We start from the raw sequence: 21,349 nt of genomic DNA on the forward strand, positions 1-21,349 counted from the left end.
CAATTTATTGTATAATTCAAAATAATTAAACAAATATCATTTTATTTTGCTTTTTGAATCATTTTTTTCAAATGAGCCATTTAAGGGAAGATAACCAATATTTCATGTCATTCTCGTTATCAATCTGTACTCTCGGAAGATGATGCTGTCATCATAGAGCATGCAGCGGAGAGGTCGACTTAATCATTTTTGTTAGATTAACTTGAGGTACAAAACCGAAATTTGAAACAGGTAGCTTTGAGGATGAAACGAAATTTTAACGGTTACCGGTAACGGGAATGAACGAAATCCGGAAATCGTAAATTTAAAAAAAATTAGGGGCGGGACGATTTCAGAGAGGCGGGCGGGGATGAAAATCTATCAATTAATTTTAATTGGCCTGATGTCATTTTCTATTTTTATTTGCCAATAACTTTATGTAAATAACTTCATTGGAATTTGCCAATATAAAATGTTGCTGATGAAGCTTTTTTTCCTTATCTTATCTAAAATGTTTTTAGATAAGATAATGTATGTTGGACATTTGCCAGACATGACTATGATGTCATTTTCTATTTTTATTTGCCAATAACTTTATGTAAATAACTTCTTTGGAAATTTGCCAATATAAAATGTTGCTGATGAAGTTTTTTTTATTGTTTTATACAATAAACAATGTATATTCACTTTTACTACCAACCAATCTTTACCATTCAGTGATAACAAGCACTTTATTTTACATTTTAATATTTTATGATGTATTTAAAAGAGTAGTTATTGTTGCAAACTCCATTAGAAATTTGAATTGATATCAGTTTTGGAAAAAGGGAAACGGGGATGTGAAAAAAAAAGGGGGGTTTAAATTTTTCTCATTTCAGATTTCATAAATAAAAAGAAAATTTCTTCAAACATTTTTTTGAGAGGATTAATATTCAACAGCATAGTGAATTGCTCAAAGGCAAAAAAAATATTTTAAGTTCATTAGACCACATTCATTCTGTGTCAGAAACCTATGCTGTGTCAACTATTTAATTTTAGATTTAAAAAGTTTGAAGAAGAAATCTTTAATTGATTTGTAAAATCTTGACATTTGTTTTGTGTAAAAAAAAACATGTAATGTCAAAAATTTGATCACAATCCCAATTCAGAGCTGTATCACGCTTGAATGTTTTGTCCATACTTGCCCCAACTGTTCAGGGTTCGACCTCTGTGGTCGTATAAAGCTGCGCCCTGCGGAGCACCTGGTTGGTCCTGTTTTCAAATTGGTCTACACTAAAGTCCAAAGGGTCCAAAATTAAACTTAGTCTGATTTTAACAAAAATTGAAATCTTGGGGTTCTTTGATACGCTGAATCCAAAAATGTACTTAGATTTTTTATTATGGGCCCAGTTTTCAAGTTGGTCCAAATCAGGATCTAAAATTATTATATTAAGTATTGTGCAATAGCAAGTCTTTTCAATTGCACAGTATTGCGCAATGGCAAGAAATATCTAATTGCACAATATTGTGAAATAGCAATTTTTTTTTAATTAGAGTTATCTTTCTTTGTCCAGAATAGTAAGCAAGAAATATCTAATTGCAAAATATTGTGCAATAGCAAGATTTTTTTTTAATTGGAGTTATCTTTCTTTGTCCAGAATCAACTTAAATCTTTGTTATATACAATATACAATGTATATTCACTTTTTACTACCAACTGATAAATTAAAATAATCTTTACCATTCAGTGATAACAAGCAGTTTTTTTACATCTTAATATTTTATGATGTATTTAAATGAGTAGTTATTGTTGCAAACTCCATTAGAAATTTTAATTGAGATTAGTTTTGGAATAAGGGAAAGGGGGATGTGATTAAAAAAATTGGGTTCAATTTTTCTCATTTGAAATTTCATAAATAAAAAAGAAAATTTCTTCAAACATTTTTTTGAGAGGATTAATATTCAACAGCATAGTGAATTGCTCTAAAGAAAACAAAAATTTTAAGTTCATTAGAACACATTCATTCTGTGTCAGAAACCTATGCTGTGTCAACTATTTAATCACAATCCAAATTTAGAGCTGAATCCAGCTTGAATGTTGTGTCCATACTTGCCCCAACCGTTCAGGGTTCAACCTCTGCGGTCGTATAAAGCTACGCCCTGCGGAGCATCTGGTTAGTATTATAAAATGTAAATCACTCTAAGCAGTGATTTGAAATAGTTTGTATGAGTGATTTATATTATTATTTATCCTGAACCATGGTCTTATGGGTTTTCTAAACTATTTTATTTATCCTGGATCATGGTCTTATAAATTTTTCTCAAACTATTAACAGGTTGGGAAACCCCCCCCCCCCCCCCCCCCCCCCCCTCAATGAGGGACTGTCCCTGAGACAAGGGGTCATTTTACTGTTGTAATAAAAAAAAAAGCATTTGTACGTCATCATCATAATGATCAAGATGATCTGTGGCATTTTGAAGCTAAAGTAAAAAAATCACTGGTTGAAGTGTTGAATGTAGAAAAATTAATTAAAAACACTCCACACAGTGATTAAGATTCAAATTCACTTCATTACATTAGTTAAAGTTATTATAACTAAACATACTAAAAGAACGATTGTGAAAATTTGCGATTTTTGTACTTATAACCCCCCCCCCCCCCCCCCCAAAAAAAAACAGTTTCCTTTAAGCTACACCTAATTTTAGATTCATTGAAATAAAGGACACATCATGCACATTAAAGAAAAAAAATACATTGTAAATACTTGTAGTAGTACAATGTAGCTTATACTTCATGTTTTTGTACTTGTAATAGACCTGGCCTAACATTGATTTGTTAGTTTGTCTGACCTTTCAAAATTAGTGAGCAAAAAAAATAAAAAAGAAAGCATAGCATCCTCCCTATTTTCAATTGATAAAAGGTTTGGCAGTTAATTTGAAATTAGTTCAAAGATCTTAACCAGGGACGTGACAATGTGAGATTTGATTGATAAATATAGTTATTTTTTAATTTGAATTAAAAAAAAAATATATATCTGTTTTTCACCATAGAAGTTGATTGGAAATACTGCTGATATCAGAGATAAAAACACATTTTAATTCACCTTGTGCAGTGATTTTAAGTCATTTGTACAAGTGATTTACACTCTAATTGAATGAGAAATTTAAATCACTCTGTGCTGTGATTTAAAATCATTTGTACCAGTGATTTATATTATTTCAAAATGTATGTGATTAAAGACAGACACCCTTTGAAGTGTTTTATTTTTATTTATACCAGTGATCAATACTATTTTTTATCGAATGATTATATTCCATTAACTTCACTACAAATCATAATTATGACCTGCAAAATCTTATTTTAATATCACTGTTTGATAGATATCAAGTCTAGTTTTCTATAAATGTATGTAAAAATGTTTGTGTTTGTTTTTGGTCATAGCATTTTTGGTTTATGAGGTTTTTTTTTGTTCCTTTTTATGCCCCAGTTGTAGCGTAGGGGCATTATGTTTTACCCTTGTCCATGTTGTCTGTACATTCCAAAATTGGTTTCCATTCTCTAAGACTAACTTAAGTTTGCCTCAACCAAATGTTATGAAACTTTAGACAATGCTTATTACGCCAAACTCAGCACGAGTACAAATATGGTAGCATCAGTTTTACAGTTCTTGAGTTATGTCCCTTAAATACATTATATAGAACATTTGAACAGATTGTGCTTTATGCCACTAATAATGCTATTGTTTGTACAGAAAATGAATTTTACTCTTAACAAGTTAGTTTTTATTTATTTTTCCCTTTCAAACAGGCATCTTGTATAAGGGAGCTACCATTTGATTTTTATGGGGGGGCTAGGATGAAATTTGAAAAAATAGGCAGGACAGGAGTTTTGAGTAAAAAAAAAAGGCAGGATGAGACACTTGCAAAAAAAAGAAGTCAGGACGACTATTTAGGTAAAAAAAAGTCAGGATAAACTAAAAAAAAAAAGGCAGGACGGAACAGAGTGAAAAATAAAAAAGCAGGACAGAGATTACAGCTAAAAAAAAAATGCAGGACAAAATTTTTCATCCTAGCCCCCCCATAAAAATCAAATGGTAGCTCCCTAAGTTAATGTCAAGAAGACCCCTGTTGTGATGTTGTCCTCTGAAAGAGGGAGATAACCCTGGTTTCTTATTGAAACTTTTCCAAACATAATAATCACTTGAATGAGTGATTTATAAAAATATTTCTAATCACTGGTAGAAGTGATTTTTAAAAAGTAATGAAAGGGAATTAACTCTAGTTTTGTTGAAAAAATCACTTGAGAAAGTGATTTTAAAAATCACTTGTACAAGTAACTCCCCTGACTGAGATAGTACTTTATGTATTCTGACTTAATACTACCGGTAGTTTTTTGTGATACAAGCTGATATGATTGAAAAATGCCTTTCCAACAGATTTGTTTTAGTTTATTCTTGTGTTACACCTCTAACATATGGTTAGGGGGTGTTTACATTTAAATCCTTTGATTTATTGTAGATAGTTTTCTCATTGGCAACCACATCACATTTCCTTATTCAATTTTGCTTTAAATTTAGTTAAGAAAACAAACAAGGCTGACTTTTTTTGTCAGAATTAAAATTGAAAGGATTTGGTACAATAGTTTTCAAGTTATAGAAGGGAAGTGAGATGCCTGTATGAACAGTCAACTTAAAAACATCCTAGTTAAATAGCACACTTTCCCTTCATCATGTTCATTTCCCCCTGTCCTAAGAATTTTTGTTTTCCAGAGTAAAATTTAAAAAAAACATCGCAAAATACTATAAATCCAGCAAAAATGATTAAAATTTTGTATTTTTTTTCTATAAGCAAGTTGATGCTTTTTACACAAAAATTGAGCATATGATCGATATGATGCCATTAAACTAAAACTGTCATGTCTAACCTTAATCCTAGCAAGAACAACAACCAGAATTTTTATATCTCAAGTTTCTTTTTTATATACATGTGTATATGACAAAATCTGCCTTCTACCATGTCTACCAATTAGTATAATTACCTGTATCATTTTATACTGCTGATTAGAAGAACTGAGTCTGTTTTGATATTCTTTCTGAAATTCAGAAAAAACAAACTTACAACCTATTAGTGCAAAATATGTTATTTCATATAGCTAGAGTACATTTGTAACATGCCTCAAATTATGATTGAAGTAAATTGGTGTGCATAAACTGTATAAGATTAACCTGTTCACCACATTTTCTATTAATATGAGATTAATGTATTTCTGCCTGTTTATTTGGAAGTAATTATTCATATTAAAACTTATCTGCTTTCATAATTGGTGTGTATGTTATGTATTAATCATAAGCTGTTTACAATTAAAGCTTTAATAGATTTTTGTAAACCTGAAAAATGAATCAAGATGCTCAAATAATTGTAGGTCTAAGGTCTGTCATCAACATGGTTATGTCTGTGACCGACCTTTTTTGGTAATGGACTTTTCATTTTTACATGATTTAAGGATCCCTTTTATCATGTTTATTTAAACTATTCATCGTGTAGGAACGTTGATAATTATTCTTAATGAGGATTTTCCAACTGAAGATTCAAATAGTCCTGGACCTTTCATTATATATACATGTAAACCAAAAATGAACACTTTAAGTTTCATTAAATACAAACCCTTTCATTGTCACATCTTGACTGTAAATTTTCTTTTTCTGACCTGAGATCTGAAAATAAATTATACATTGTACATAATATTATTGAAATATACATCCTTCCATCTTCCATCAAGAATCTATTCATGATAAAAAAAAAATTAAAATGTCAATCCTAAAGATGCTGAAACTATAGACAGTCAGGGGACTTACTGAAATAAGTGATTTTTAAATCACTTATTTGAGTAGCAAATTCGAGGTTTTGTCACAAATTGGGATTTTGTAGTTTTTTCAAAATTATAAACATATAGGTTTAAATTACATCTTTTAATTAGTAAAATTAAAAAATATGAACTTTTTGCTTCTTTTAAGTAGCAAGGTTTATGCCTTTGATGCTATCATTTACCTGAAAATTCTATTTTAGTTGAAAAAATGCTATAATAATGGCTTTACATAATGAACTGATACTTTCTTAAAAGATTTTTCACAGCAGTGGGAGTATTTTTCCTGTGAAGTTCAAGGTTTCATCTTTCAGATTATGTAATAAAATTCTACTGTTCGCGATAAAAATTTCACTGTTCGGGGGTGTTGAAATTAGTGGGGGTTATTAAAAGAATGATACTTAAAGAAGTGATTTTTGGGAAGGAAATTGAGGTCTGATACTTAAACAAGTGATTTTTATGTCATTATCCTAGATTCAGTACAAGGTCATCACCTGACATGACCTGGTCATCCTAGACAACACAGATGTTGGTTCTGATAAGTTTAGAAACATAATTAGTCCCTGGATCATTAGTATTCTATATTTAAAGCTACACTAATATTAAATCACTTCATCTAGTGAATAATTTGTACCACTTAAATAGGTGATTATTAAAGAAAGACAACTCTAACTTCCAACCTTTATGGAAATAATGTTACTTGAATCAGTGATTTAGAAAATCACTTGTTTAAGTAAGTCCCCTGACTGATAGACAAATGATAGAGATTAAATGTTTCTAAAATTCAAACATGAAAATAAGACTTGAATTACTGGAAGAAACCATGGTAACCTAATTATTTTACATTTCAGTGCAAAACATTGCATGAGTGGCTGGACAGTACTAGATACATGTAAGTTAACATATTCCTGTATTAAGAACTCTCCAGGGGGTTATCTGGGTATTTTGGGAAAAAGGACATGTAAGTCACAAAAGCTATCATGAAGTACATGTAGATACATTGTGTAGATGCTCATTAGCTATTTAGCCTCAATTCTGAACATGCTCATTAGCTATTTAGCCTCAATTCTGAACATGCTCATGCAGTGATAGTCTGAGATTGCTCTGACCTCCAACGACTGTTTTACCAGACACATTTGGGCTTTGAAATGTCAGAGGTTGCCCAATGTCAAAAATTCGATATTTACATTTTACCTGTCCAAAATGGATGTGCAGCCTTCTTGCTTCTGGAGGCGACTGAAGGCCTTGAATCCATATATAAATCAATTTGTTAATTTTTCATTTATCGCATCGTTTATGCAAGTTTCATATTCATTGTACCCCATTCAACCCTTTATTTTTTATAATTAAACAGTTTTCACAGTGACCTTTTTGTTCCGGCTTTTTTAACTTTTAATTTGAAAATATTGTCACAGGACCAACAAGAAAAAGAAAGGAGCACTACATTATGGGAGCTGATTTATGCAAATCACCCTGTGTCAATATGACTACATAATCTTACACCTTGTTCATTTACGACCCAAGTGAAGTTAGTTGAAAGGCTGATGTGTTCTGAATTGCTATTAGCATAAAATTTGCAAATACTAATATATGCAAGTCTCGAGGCCACAAATTTTTAAAGTCTCTCGTAACTTGATATCCATTTGATAATATTTACAAGTTAAAATGGCTTAATTGCAGATTGGTCACTGTGAAGACTATCCAAATATGAGAAAATAATAATGGCAGGTAGATGAAACTTACATACATACAGAGATTAATGAAATAATGAAAAAAATTGAGTCCTGATCAAATTGATCAGATCAATACACTTGATTGCTATTCCCGACTGACCCAAGAATCTGTCCTGCTAGAACTATTGACGTAATACAACAATCACTTTTAAATTTTGCGTGAACCTGTGTGATGTCCAGTAATGGCGGACAAATAGCCATAAGGTGTATAGACATATATTTACACTTTTATGCAAATTTGTCCACTATTACGTAAAATCAACCAAGTTCCCTTAAACTTTGACATCATAATTTAAAAAAATTGACGTCATATAAAGTAAAAAGTTATTGTTGCTTGATGTCAGTAGGTAATCCGAAAGTAATCTAAGGTCATTCGGAGAAAAAAAATCAGCTAAATAGCAAAAATGTAAATACTTTTATATCATGTACATTGTGGTACAACCTCCTCATATGATGTTTATGAATTTGGTATGGTATATATATATGTTTGTATGTTTGAGTATAACAAATTTGTGTTGTCTTGGTATCAATCCTGTAATTTTGGATTTTAAACCAATAAAAATAAACGTATTTACACTTTTGGTACTTAGCTGTATCTTGCCTCCGAATGACCTTAGATCGACTCCGAATAACCTTTTGACGTCAAGCAACAATCACTTTTAAATTGTGACGTCAAATATTTTAAATTATGATGTCAAAATTTACGGGAACCTGTGTGATTTTACGTAATGGCGGACAAATTTGAATACAAGTGTAAATACGTCTATTACTTACTTACTGTACAAATGTATATACATGTATATGTTAGCGGCAATAAGTGAAATTAGGCATTAAGCTTAAATCCTAGGCAATAAGCTAACGCCTAGGCATTAAGTTATTGCCTGAAATTTTCAGGCATTAAGCTTATTTCCTGAAATTTAATTATGATTATTCATCCTATTGCCGAACATAATTTTAGGTAATAAGTAAACTCTGGAATTTTTTCATATTTGGTGATTTATTCTTGATATAAAGTCGATTCTTAATTATATTTCTTATCTTACATGTATAAATATACATTCATTTGATAGATTTTCAAATTTAGTATGCTTATTTTAAAAAAATGAGAATTAACTCATACTTTTTTCATGTTTTTGTGGTATTACAAAATATTAAAAAGATTTAAAAAGAAGTGATACATTCATTTGATAGATCTTCAAATTTAGTATGCTTATTTAGTAATTTTAGGAGTTAAAAAAACGAGAATTAACTCATACTTTTTTCATGTTTTTGTGGTATTACAAAATATTAAAAAGATTTAAAAAGAAGTGATTGTATCCTATTAAAAAGGGGGGAGATTTTATAGAATCATTGAATTATAATATTCATTTGAAAATGTGTACCCATTCACTTGTCGAACTGGTAAAAGTAGACAAAATTAAGATATGATTTTTTTGCTCGCACCATTTTCCAATTTTTTTTATTGGATAAAGAAATTTTAACAAAATGATTTTAACACAAATTTCTATCAAGTTTCCATTTTTTTAAATAACATATTTTATTAATGATTTTATTTCCGGTCTCTTGTTGACAGTTGTCTCATTGGCAATCATACCACATCTTCTTCTTTTATATTTAGGATGAAACTGGGTTTTTTGCATCGTAGAATTATATTTTTTTCTTTTGCTCATATTTAAACGTATGTTAATTGAAGTAATAAAATAAAACAGTTGAAGGTACTCAGTATTTATATGAAAGATGCACGAGAACTTTCATATATAATATCAAAATTATTTATTACCCTTTATCTAAAACTGATAAAAAAAATTTAATAATTAATCGGTTTTTAAGTTAAAGTTGTTTGATACAATTTTATCTTTTTCATTTGCTATTTTCTTTTACGCCAATACTTAGGACAGCGGTTCGGACATCATAGCTAAGATAATCCTACGATAGCTTAAATGTGCATGCTGAGACATTTCGTTGGTCGGTCCTAACTTTATCATGTTTATCATAATTACTGTCATAAGAATATCTTAAAGGACCAATCTTAGGACAGCTTCGATAAACAGGCCCAAGTTCTTATGTTATTATGTTACAAATATATTTTTATCTAAATGAATAAATGTCTTTTATTTACTCGCATTTATATTTTAGGCATTAAGCTTAAAGCCTGCACTCATTTTTTAGGATTTAAGCTTAAAACCTAGGATTTAAGACTAATGCCTAACATCATTTAGGCAATAGACTTACTGCCTAGGCATTAGCTTATTGCCTAGAATTTAAGCTTAATGCCTAATTTCACTTATTGCCGCTAACATATACATTGTATATATATATATGGATTCAAGGCCGTCAGTTGTCTCCAGAACCAATGAAGAAGTGCATCTGTTTTTTGGACGGGCAAGTATCCACTTTTAGATATGGGACCAGCTATGACGTCCCATTGCCCCAGTTTGTCCTGCAAAACAGCCCTTTGTCGCCAGAGTAATTGTGGACTAATCATGCTAATGCAATATACACCTTAACGCTATTTGTCCGACATTACTGGATATCACACAGGTTTCCGTAAAAATTTGAGGTCATAAAACAAAATATCTGACGCCACAATGGAAAAGTGATTGTTGTATGCGTCAAAAGTTCAAGTGGCCAGGTCAGCCGGGATTAGAGATAAAGTGTATGATTGCAGTGTTTACATGATCAAAATCATTAACATCATGTCATATTGAGGTGTAACAAATAAAATGTTGTTTAAGTTTACCAGCTAGCTGAGAGGACAAAGCTTCTTGTTCCCTTCGATATCTGTTTGCCACTCGCTCTGTATCCTTCAACTTCCCACTTGTTTGATTGAAAACATAGAAGAAGTACACAGCTCCTACAACGAAAACTGCTGCTGCAACAATTTTTGCAACTGAACCATTTCTTCGGGTCATTTTCTCGAAAGTGTTTTGGCCCTCAATTGTTATTGAATTAGTGCAATAAAGTGTAAAATTAGACAGGTAAATGTGTCCCTATGAAGATAACATGGCGACGTGTCAATATTGTTTTCCGTCGATGTAAATTGTTTGGCGAAGTTTGTGTAAGATGTCCCTTGTCAATAAACGCACAAGTGACTTTGATGGAAAAGGAAATTATTCGGTAAAGGAGATTACCCAAAATCTACTATGAAATTTATCGCCTACAACGTACTATATATCAGATTTATAAATACTTTATACTTCTGTCTGTTATTGTCACAGTCAGTGTTTAAAATTTGTCATTTGATATAATAAAAAAAATGTAAGCCTTAACCCAATCAATCTCTTTTGATATAAATTGTTATCGATATTTGACCTATTGTAGAGATAAGACCCACTTTACAAAACGTTAGAATTAAGTAACTAGTCGATTGACGACTAGTTACTTCTAATTTTTTTTGACAGACTAGAGTCGATCATAGAATTATTTTGACTTGTACCTATGCTGATGATTTCACAAGGGAGCTTCCTTGTTGTCCAGTATTTTATTTTATTTTAGTTTTAATCTCTGTGATTTATTTTTCAATTTATGCGGTCCTACGTTTTTTTTTATTAGTTTATGCTGACTTTTTATACCCCCGCTTTAAAAAAAAGGGGGGGTATACTTTTTACCTCTGTCTGTCAGTCCGTCCGTCAGTCCGTCAGTCAGTCCGTCCCATGAAACTTTCGTCACATTTTTCTCAGGAACTACACATCCACCCTTTCTGTAATTTGCTATCAACATTTATATATGTTAGCCATACCGTGTGATGCGTTTTCAGATTCATCACTTGACAACTTCCTGTTTACCGAACACTTGTATGATTTTACACATGATAGCCAAGTTGAAAATTTTCGTCACATTTTTCTCAGGAACTACACATCCACCCTTTCTGTAATTTGGTATCAACATTTATATATGTTAGCCATACCGTGTGATGCGTTTTCAGATTCATTACTTGACAACTTCCTGTTTACCGAACACTTGTATGATTTTACACATGATAGCCAAGTTGAAAATTTTCGTCACATTTTTCTCAGCAACTACAATATACAAGGATTTCTGAAATTTGGTTTCAGGATTTATATAAGTCAGCTATACCGTGTGATGCGTTTTCAGATTCATCACTCGACAACTTCCTGTTTACCGAACACTTGTATGATTTTACACATGATAGCCTAGTTGAAAATTTTCGTCACATTTTTCTCAGGAACTACAATACAAGGATTTCTGAAATTTGGTTTCAGGATTTATATAAGTCAGCTATACCGTGTGATGCGTTTTCAGATTCATCACTTGACAACTTCCTGTTTACCGAACACTTGCATATTTTTACACTATTAATATTATCCACTTGCGGCGGGGGTATCATCAGTGAGCAGTAGCTCGAAGTTTCACTTGTTTTTATATAAATTGTCATTATGCCTGTTTTCACTCAAAACTCCTGTTCTGCTTTTTTTTTTTTAATTTCATCCCAGCCTTTGAAAATCAAATGATACCTCCCTAATTAAGGCATGACGTAGACTTAAGCCATCACCAGATTTGTCTATTTGTTGTATACAACTTGTGTAATATGTCTTCTTAAGAAAAATCTTGTTTTAAAAAAAATAAAATGAAATAATTAACCTCGTATACTACTAAATTAATGTAGTAATATGAGGCAGGCATAACCTGTGAATGGGGACGAAGTCTGTATGTATTATTTTTTTAATTCAATCACGTTGATAAAAGAAACCGAAATACCGTACGTAATGTTCCCGATTTTAATTATGTTGTTAGGGAATTAGCTGTGACGTTCTTTAAGTTATGACGTCATATTCGATGTAAACAAAAGAAGCGCTTTCAACAGGTAATGTTTTTTCATATCAAACAATTATAAAAATTGAATTTGTATTGAGATCCAATCTTATATTTTACTAGACTGATAAATATAAAAATTTTCAAAGTCTCATGCAAACAAGACAGATATCTGCGCAAAAGCGGAGAAACCGGAACAGGAAGTAGATCTGAAAAAAAAGTTAACGATTTTGAGTTCATTAGTAGAATGAAAAATTCGGGAAATTTTCCCGATTTTTTTTTTTTTTTTTTTTTTTTATTGATTTTTCTACCGTAATTGGGGACTTCGTCCCCATACTAACTTCTTGGGTTTTCTGTGTTGTAATATGAGGCAGGCAAAACCTGTGAATGGGGACGAAGTTTGTATGTATTATTTTTTTAATTCAATCACGTTGATAAAAGAAACCGAAATACCGTACGTAACGTTCCCGATTTTGATTCTGTTGTTAGGGAATTAGCTGTGACGTTCTTTAAGTTATGACGTCATATTCGATGTAAACAAAAGAAACGCTTTCATCAGGTAACGTTTTTTCATATCAAACAATTATTAAAATTGAATTTGTATTGAGATCCAATCTTTTATTTTACAAGACTGCATGATAAATATAAATTTTTTCAAAGTCTCATGCAAACAAGACAGATATCTGCGCAAAAGCGGAGAAAACAGGAACAGGAAGTAGAAAAAAAAAGTTCACGATTTTGAGTTCATTAGTAGAATGAAAAATTCGGGAAATTTTCCCGATTCATTTATTTTTTTATTTTATTGATTTTTCTACCGTTATTGGGGACTTCGTCCCCATAATATGAGGCAGGCATTACCTGTAAATGGGGACGAAGTCTGTATGAATTATTTTTTTGTAACTTATATATTTGTTCAAAAAAAAAGAAACGGAAATACCGTAACGTTTCCGTGTTAGTGATTTTAGTTGTGACGTTATTTAAATTATGACGTCATATGCAATGTAAACAAAGAAACGCTATCATCAGGTAACGTTTTTTCATATCAAGGAATTATTAAAAATGAAATTGGTATTGCGCGTTCCTTCCTATTTTATACTAGACTGATAAATATATATTTAACTCAAAGTTTCATACAAACGAGACCGGAAAAAGAAAGTACATTGTACATTTCTGCGCATGTCCGGGATTTCAAAACATGACATAAAAAAAATTGAACGATTTTGAGTTCATTAGTACAATGAAAAATTCGGGAAATTTTCCCAAATTTTTTTTTTTTATATTGAATTTTCTACTGTTATTGGGGACTTCGTCCCCATATAAGGATTTTCTTATCCCAGGCATATATAACCATGATAACTTTAGCCGTATTTGGCACAACTTTTTGTAATTTTGGATCATCAACTTTGTACTTGTTTGGCAAAATGTTTGGCTTTATAATTGATCTGAGCAGTGATAAGTCGTATATTGACGAAATGCGTATTAAGGTAGATAGGGTGTCTTCCTCCATCTTGGATTTGGAAATACCAGAAAACAAGGTCTAGATCTTTAATAGAATGTGCAAATTTTGAGAGTAGTAGGAAATTCATGTGTAAGAACTTTCATTTCCATATAGAAAATGATATGTTTTATCATATTTATGGTTGTATTTTATAAAAACCAGAAAAGTTTTGTTTGATTAATTTTTTTCCAACTTTGCCACATAAGGGGAGGGCAACTCAAATGCAAGGGCAGATAATTCAGATAAAGGTACTTTATGTACAATAGAATGTGTTAGGAATTTACCTATTTTATTATGTAGCAAGAAAACGGGTCCAGTGACCCCATGTTCTCTTTTGCTTAACTGAAAGCATACTATTAATTAAAGCTATCTCCTCAAATGTTATCTCAAAATTCTATGGTGTAGTTTTCGCTTTATTGCAGAGATTGGGCTTTCCATGCATAATCTATACAAAATCTGTCAATTTTGAACACCGTGTAGTGTGAAAATAAGCCCCGTAACCCATTCTTTTTAAAAAAAAAAGCATGATATAAACTACCATGTACCATGACTTCATTTTGGCAAATTATTAAAAAAATCTATGGATTATAATTTAGACATCCAATCGGGCGCACTACGTTTGCGCGCATTTGGGGATTAAAATGTTTTACGTTTGCGCGCAGCTTTTGATTACATTTGCGCGCATTCATTTTACAGGTAAATTCAGGTAAAAATTTAAATCAAATTACAATTGACTATATATATTTTTCATTTTCATAATAAACATGACTATCAATTATTAATTTTGAAAATATTTCTTAATTCAAATTATAATTTGTTAATATAAAATTGTAAAACAAATTTTAAAGTGAGCATTATAAACTCCGTAGTATAGCTTAAGACATACATGTAACTTCATTGCGAATGTTTCAGAATAAAAAGTGTTTCAATGAATAGTGATCGTTTTTAAAATTAGTAATTAATTTAAGTTATTTTTTAAAAGTTACACCAAGGCACAAACATGGAGTTTCGGCACTTAACAACATGTGAAGTAATGAATTTGTCAATTATACCTTCACCTTTTTTAAGATTAGCTATGTTTAAGCATTTTAACAATTTTATCTGTATAGATTTCTAGGATTTAGTGCTTGTGCAAAATAAAACGGAATTATCTTGCTCGAAATTCCTTCCACCTCATCGTTGGTGAGCAGGGTAAATAATTGAACAAATTATAAATAAATAAGTATTATTACCTGTATTTTACCTGGGTTTACCTGTCAAAAAAATGCGCGCAATTGTAATAAAAAGCTGCGCGCAAACGTAACGATTTTTGCGCGCAAATGTAGTGGTAATGCGCGCAAACGTAATGCACCGATCCAATCTACCTTAAATTGAATAGATTGACCATGACATAATATGTTAAAGTTAAGGCCATTTTGGTATGTAACTCAGATTACAAAAATACCAGACAAAGTATTAGTACAAAAAAGACAAGTCATTACACTGTTTAACATTCACATTGCTTTCGTATCCATGTCTTTACCTTCAAGTATTTTCAACTCAGCACATCACCGTTCATGCATTGATTTTGTCTTTTATCTAAAATTGAGAATGGAAATGGGTAATGTGTCAAAGAGACAACAACCCGACCATAGAACAGACAACAGCAGAAGGTCACCAGCAGGTCTTCAATGAAGCGAGAAATTCCCGCAATCGGATGCGTCCTTCAGCTGGCCCCTAAACAAATATATATACTAGTTCAGTGATAATGAACGCCATTTGTACATTTGCTGACGCTGTTTCTTTGATATAAAAAAGGCTATTCCATATTCCCCATTTCCATTAAGTCACCGGTGATACAAAACGCAAATATGATGTTACATATGATACGCCTGATATCTTTGATGAGTTTTTACAACCACTTGTTTGATGCCACAGTTGGTGGAAGATTCCTCTCCGAGGGTATCACCAGTCTAGCAATCAGCACTACTGCGTTGAAATGAGTTACAACTATTGTGATTCGAGCGTCACTCATAGGCGTAGACGAAACGAGCGTCTGACTTGCAAAATGAAAAGCATGGAATGTTTGTTGAGTTTTATTCCTAATTTTATACTGCCCCTCGCGTAATGTAATTGCAGTTTAGGTTTTATTTCGAAACTAAAACGGTGTTATTGTGGTTGCGTCTTCTTGTGCGTTATGTATATATGAAGGAACTTAAGAATTGTTATCTATTAGTTAGTTCAAGTCTCTTGCAATTAAAAATAAAACTATCGTACATATTGTATAGACATCATCATTGATGCCCTTATTTGGCTATATCCAATTAACGTTCGACATAAGATTCAAAGCCACAAGCGTCGGAAGCAATTTACATATAAAATTATATGAATTAAAAGACACATATTAAAATGAAAAACCCTCTACAGTCTGCCAAAGAGTATTCTTTCATATTCCGTTGATGTATCTGGGCATAAAACAACTATACAAATAACAACCAGAAATAATAACCTATGACTAAATTTATTAGGCATCTTTACATGAATATAATTGAGACTAGTATGCAAACAAGTAATGGCTTGCATATTTTTTCATTTGTTTTATTCAATAAGTTTTATAATTATGAAACAACAAGGATCACTGGAATTTCGTCTTTGTTCCAAAAATAGAAAAACGATATTTCAAGTATTCAAATGACAAACCATCCAAATTGCAAATAAAGAATCTTTGAATTCAAAACAAGTCCCACAAAAATATACAATATATTATGTACAGTTTTGAATATACACATTAAACAAAGCTCTTGAATTCACAACATAATATTGATGAAGGTTCGAGTATAAATTTTGAACAGTTATTTCCATCGAGGAGGGAGAGGTCCATTTTCTTCAGTATTTTCAAAATCATACTCCATCATCCCCATTAGCTTTTGACATGGATACCATAATGCAGTTGCCGTTGGATACTTCACCGCAACATTTTCAACCTTGTCACCAAAGGCATTTCTTTTAACTGGTTTCATTTCCGATATAATCTTCTGACCCTGGGATGCCCAATGTGTCGTGGTGGACAAGTCTTTGAAGACCTTTTGCTTTAATTCGATATCATCCTTATCTGCCCATAAAGCTGGTGTCATGGTAACGAAATTGATTGCGGCCCATCGGTCAATATTTTTCCTGCCGCATTCTGGGAGCACAAAGTCGAAAACCATTCTTGCATCCCATAAGAGCAGTCCACCTTTAGGTACCGCTACACTGATAAGTTTGCAGCTTTTGTCAAAATACCATGTTCTTTCATTCTTTGTCAGTTTAAGCGACTCATTTTTCTTGGATTTGGACGCGGCTCGCGGAAAATCTTCAAAGAATTCTGAATGATGTTTGTGTGATTCTGTCAGCACTCGAAAGCAAAAATCTTCTTCGGTTGATTCCTCCAGATAAACTGCTCCTCGATATGCATGTAAGCCTTGTCGACGAACACCTTGTTCTAAGTGTAAATTACAAGCATCCGGGGTACGGAAATCACCTTCACCTAAAATCATTTATAGATAGTGAGATAATAGAACAGTGAATTTTTAAGATCACTGAATTGTTACACAGTAAATCAATTGAACTAAGCTTGTTTTGAAGAAGCAAATTGAATGCAAGCGTGCGATACTTATACTAGTGCGCGTACTGTTTTGTACGTTTTTTATTTATGGATTGAAGTGTTATCATGCGTTTTCCCTTTTTATGCTTATTGATATCTGAGCATAAATCATTTTCGTTTCATTAAAAAAACAAAACAAAGATACAACACAAATATATATTAACCGACATAAAACACTAAAACAAAACAAAATTGCAATACAAAATGCATTTTTTGGGACACACTGAATTGGTTGATGACATGCCACTAACACAAATGGTTGTGGTGGAAAGGCAAATATTGTACTATAGTTTCTTCGAACGAAACAGTTCTTGACAAAACTTTAATGACTGACGCGATTGCAGGACATAACAAGTATATTTGTTTTTAAATCGACTTACACACCTTTTTCTGGTGGGTTGAATAAAATAACTCCTTCTACACTGGTCAATAGTTTTTCAGTTTCCCAAACAAGACCAAATAACTGCATGACTTGACCACGGATACCCCACGAGGCTTCAGAATGGCTGATGCGATATTTATCTATGATGTAATTATCTCGTTGAATGGAATTCCCAGTTTCTTTAAAGCCTGCAAACCATTCTTGGTATTTCAAAATTCTCTCATCACACCTTTCTGCAGCATTATGTATGATAGCGTAGCCGTTATTTTCTAGTTCCTTGAGCAAACTTTCCCTTTTTATAAAAAAAAAAAGAACAATTATGTATGACATATGAAGTTTCTTGTATTAAACTAACAAATATACATATACGTTTCCATATCCAAAGAATAGATAATTGATACACACATTAATCAATTAATTAATGTGACCTACCGAATTAGACTATTTGTCATAACATGAGCAACACGACGGCTGCCACATAAGGAGAAGGATCTGCTTACCCATACTGAACAATTGAGATTACCCCAGTTTTTGGTGGGATTCGTTTTGCTTAGTCTTTTATGTTGTGTCTTGTGTATTTTTGTTTGTTTGTTTGTTTGTTTTGTTTGTCTTTGTTTTTTTAGCCATGACGTTGTCAGTTTATTTTCAATCTATGAGTTTGAATGTCACTCTGGTATCTTTCTCTTTTTTCTACCATTATACTAAATTTTAGAACTTTTATACGTCTTGTTGATTTCTGTAAAGGATAATATTGTATACATATACTCATCATACATACCAGGATTGAAATTTTGTATTTTCACCAGACGCGCATATTCTCTACAAAAGACTCATCAGTGACGCTCGAATAAAAAAAGTTAAAAAAAAATTATTAGTTATGAGCATATCACTCTTGGTTTTTTGATTTTATCAGGGCAACATTAACTACAATGCAATAAAAGTTTTTTTTAATGAAGATCTTCTTACCTGTTAATCTTTGATAACATTGGATGAGTTCTAGTCCGTCCCATTTTCCAGATAAAACGCGCTGTGGGTAATTTCACCTGTGGTTTCGGCTTTATACCAGACAACCATGGTTTCTCATAACATTAACCTATCAAACTCATATATGAACCCCAATTCAACCAATGACAATACCAACCATTGACGTCATAGACTAATTTTGGCTAATTTTGTATTATTAAGTTGTTTGGTTGAACATGCGCTTTAAGGTTTTAGTCGTTTAGTCACATGGTTGCTGTTGATTTTGTTGTGCAATAACTACCTGTCGATCGTAATGGTTATTTTTAGAATTATATGCAAGTTCAAATTTAATTATCATTAGGTATTATTTATTATAAAAAAGTATTTAATGATTGTAATGGTTGCTTATGGTGCGCAATACATGGTTGTTGAACGTAATTATTATATTCTAAATCAGGTGATATATAATCATTGTATTCTATGGTTGTTTCGGTTGATAATGTTGTGCAATACTAGTTGCCAGACGTAACGTAATGATTATCTATAGGATCAGATAAAAGGTCAACGTCCATCTTAAAACTGGTTCAATGTGAAATGTATTTATGGTTGATATGGTTGATAATGTTGTGCAATACTGGCTGTCGAACGTAAAGAATGTTTTTAGAATGAGGTGGAAGGTCAATATTTGTCATAAGGAATGGATCAATGGGAAATGTATTCTATAGATATTATGGTTGATTAATGATTAACTTGTGCAATTATACTGGTTGTTGAACGTAGAAACTATTTTTAGATTAGGGTGAATAAACTTTAATCAACATGATTGTTTTCTGTGACATATATTAAAGTCTACGTATTAGTTTCAGTTTGATGAAGATATTTAAATTTCAGTCTTAAAATAACTTACATATCGATTAAATATAAATCATATATGTGATCTGTAATTTACCTGAATACGGTTGTTTAAAGTAAATAAGTACTTCACATTCTGTGCTTAGCCGATAAGTCCGGTCAATTTTTAATAAGCGAATATGTATCAGCAGTAACGGATTGACATGTATGTTTGCAAAAATAACCATTGATTAATTGTGATTTTCAATTAACATAAGAAAATGCTTGTACCAAGTCAGGAATATGACGGTTGTTGTCCATTCGTTTGAGGCGTTTGAGCTTTTGATTTAAAATTTGATAAGAGACTTTCCGTTTTTGAATTTTCCTCGGAGTTCAGTATTTTTGTGATTTTACTTTTTACCTATCGTAAAATCCTATTAAATTCTTTTTATCTATGTTTATTTTTGTTCCCAATATATGATGTGTTGAAAGGTCTCCTTCACAAAGATAACACATGTCAAACGTAATTGTAGAAATGTCTTAATATTGTCAAATAACGAATAAAATTATTACAACCGCTTATATTGAAGTAAACAAATAGAGCAACTTATTTACATTTTGAGCAGACACATAATAAATGAAGACAACTTTTTGTATCCAACAAAATATCAAACAGCTTTAAAGTCAATTGTTATTTCTTTCCTACGCTTACTTTGATTGCCATGCATGCACTTGGATTTTGCTTTATATACTTTCTGAGACAATTATATAAAATAAATTATAAGTAAAAACTAAAGTCAATTCATCCAAATACATCTAAATACTTTTCATCACATATGGTCGCATATAAAAATGTTTTTGTTTTTGATTACAATTCACTATCAAAACCCTTGTCAGTGATAGAATCGTTTGTGTTTGCGTGTGGAGTTCTTCAAACAACAAGATTGCAGTGGTTTCTTCCTGTTAATCATGTTAATGTCTGAAAGCATTGGTTGATGTTTTTCTCAATTAAAGATAAAACGCTGGTTTGGAAATTTAACTATTGTGTTCAATATTTCTACCAATCTATCTCAGATTTAAGGCACAACAGTTCAACACACATCGATACCACCAATTGACGTCAATTGTTAGCCAGTCTGAATTCCTAAGAACGTTGGAGGTTTTCGTCAGGTTTTATTTGGTAATTGGTTATCATATTGTTCAATACATGACGATATGACCGTCTAAAGTAAAAAATATTTGCAAGAACAAGGTGAAGAAAAAGTTATTTATTAGTGCAATCAATAAGATTTCATTCAAATAAACCCGTTCAATGAATGGTGACATACTAACAAAACATCTGCCGCCTCGGCCACTTGGTGGCTGCCCTAATTTTTGATTATTTGTCAAACTACGGTGCGCATATAATTCAAGGCAACAGTAGTATTCCACTTTTCAATAGTCATAATTTGATTAAGTAAAAACAAATTCGGTTTACTATTAGAGGAAGAAACGGAACAACAGAAACCCTGAACAACAACAAAAAGCAAACGCCAACAATATACGCTAAATATCAAGGAATTTCTAATATGATTAACAAACAAGCGGTGCTATATACATTTCACCAATTACACTATGATTCTCAACAGTATTTTAATGAATTTGCTTTTTATGTTATATGTTATATGCATTTGTCTCTTTTAAATAGAACCTCATCAGAAAAAAAGTGCCCAACTTTCGATAATTG

The 21,349-nt window shown here is 31.7% G+C and overlaps 2 protein-coding genes across 13 annotated transcripts in view; both read right to left on the reverse strand.

Annotated features, from left to right (window-relative positions):
• The window catches only part of LOC139502070 (Golgi integral membrane protein 4-like), a 46,490-nt gene extending 35,840 nt beyond the window's left edge, over nucleotides 1-10,650 (reverse strand). For 11 of the 12 annotated variants that reach the window (XM_071291409.1, XM_071291408.1, XM_071291407.1 and 8 more), the window contains exons 1-3: nucleotides 10,295-10,598; nucleotides 5,623-5,672; nucleotides 4,997-5,050 (exon numbers count right to left, since the gene is read on the reverse strand). In XM_071291409.1, coding sequence (XP_071147510.1) covers nucleotides 4,997-5,050; nucleotides 5,623-5,672; nucleotides 10,295-10,466 — 276 coding nt within the window. In that variant the 5' untranslated portion in view covers nucleotides 10,467-10,598. Of the gene's footprint in view, nucleotides 1-4,996; nucleotides 5,051-5,622; nucleotides 5,673-10,294 lie in introns of all 12 variants that reach the window. The other variant, XM_071291398.1, reaches the window with a different exon arrangement.
• Nucleotides 10,651-16,308: 5,658 nt separating this feature from the next.
• Nucleotides 16,309-19,274, reverse strand: LOC139502073 (uncharacterized). Its single transcript, XM_071291415.1, has 3 exons — nucleotides 18,796-19,274; nucleotides 17,832-18,121; nucleotides 16,309-17,330 (listed from the first exon to the last, which is right to left on the reverse strand). Exons 1-3 carry the CDS (start codon nucleotides 18,837-18,839, stop codon nucleotides 16,657-16,659), a joined length of 1,008 nt encoding a protein of 335 aa, XP_071147516.1. The 5' UTR covers nucleotides 18,840-19,274; the 3' UTR covers nucleotides 16,309-16,656.
• Between the last annotated feature and the right edge of the window lie 2,075 nt (nucleotides 19,275-21,349).

The sequence above is a fragment of the Mytilus edulis genome, chromosome 13 (genome assembly GCF_963676685.1).
Source record: "Mytilus edulis chromosome 13, xbMytEdul2.2, whole genome shotgun sequence".
In the NCBI taxonomy this organism is placed as follows: domain Eukaryota; kingdom Metazoa; phylum Mollusca; class Bivalvia; order Mytilida; family Mytilidae; genus Mytilus; species Mytilus edulis.

Bases quoted from the DNA above. Each gene is read 5' to 3' on its own strand.
- LOC139502073 (XM_071291415.1), bottom strand. From the start codon at position 18,839: ATGGGACGGACTAGAACTCATCCAATGTTATCAAAGATTAACAG. The intron at 18,122-18,795 runs GTAAGAAGATCT...TTTTATAAAAAG, and splicing joins ATGTTATCAAAGATTAACAG to GGAAAGTTTGCTCAAGGAAC. The intron at 17,331-17,831 runs GTGTGTAAGTCG...AAATGATTTTAG, and splicing joins ATTCAACCCACCAGAAAAAG to GTGAAGGTGATTTCCGTACC.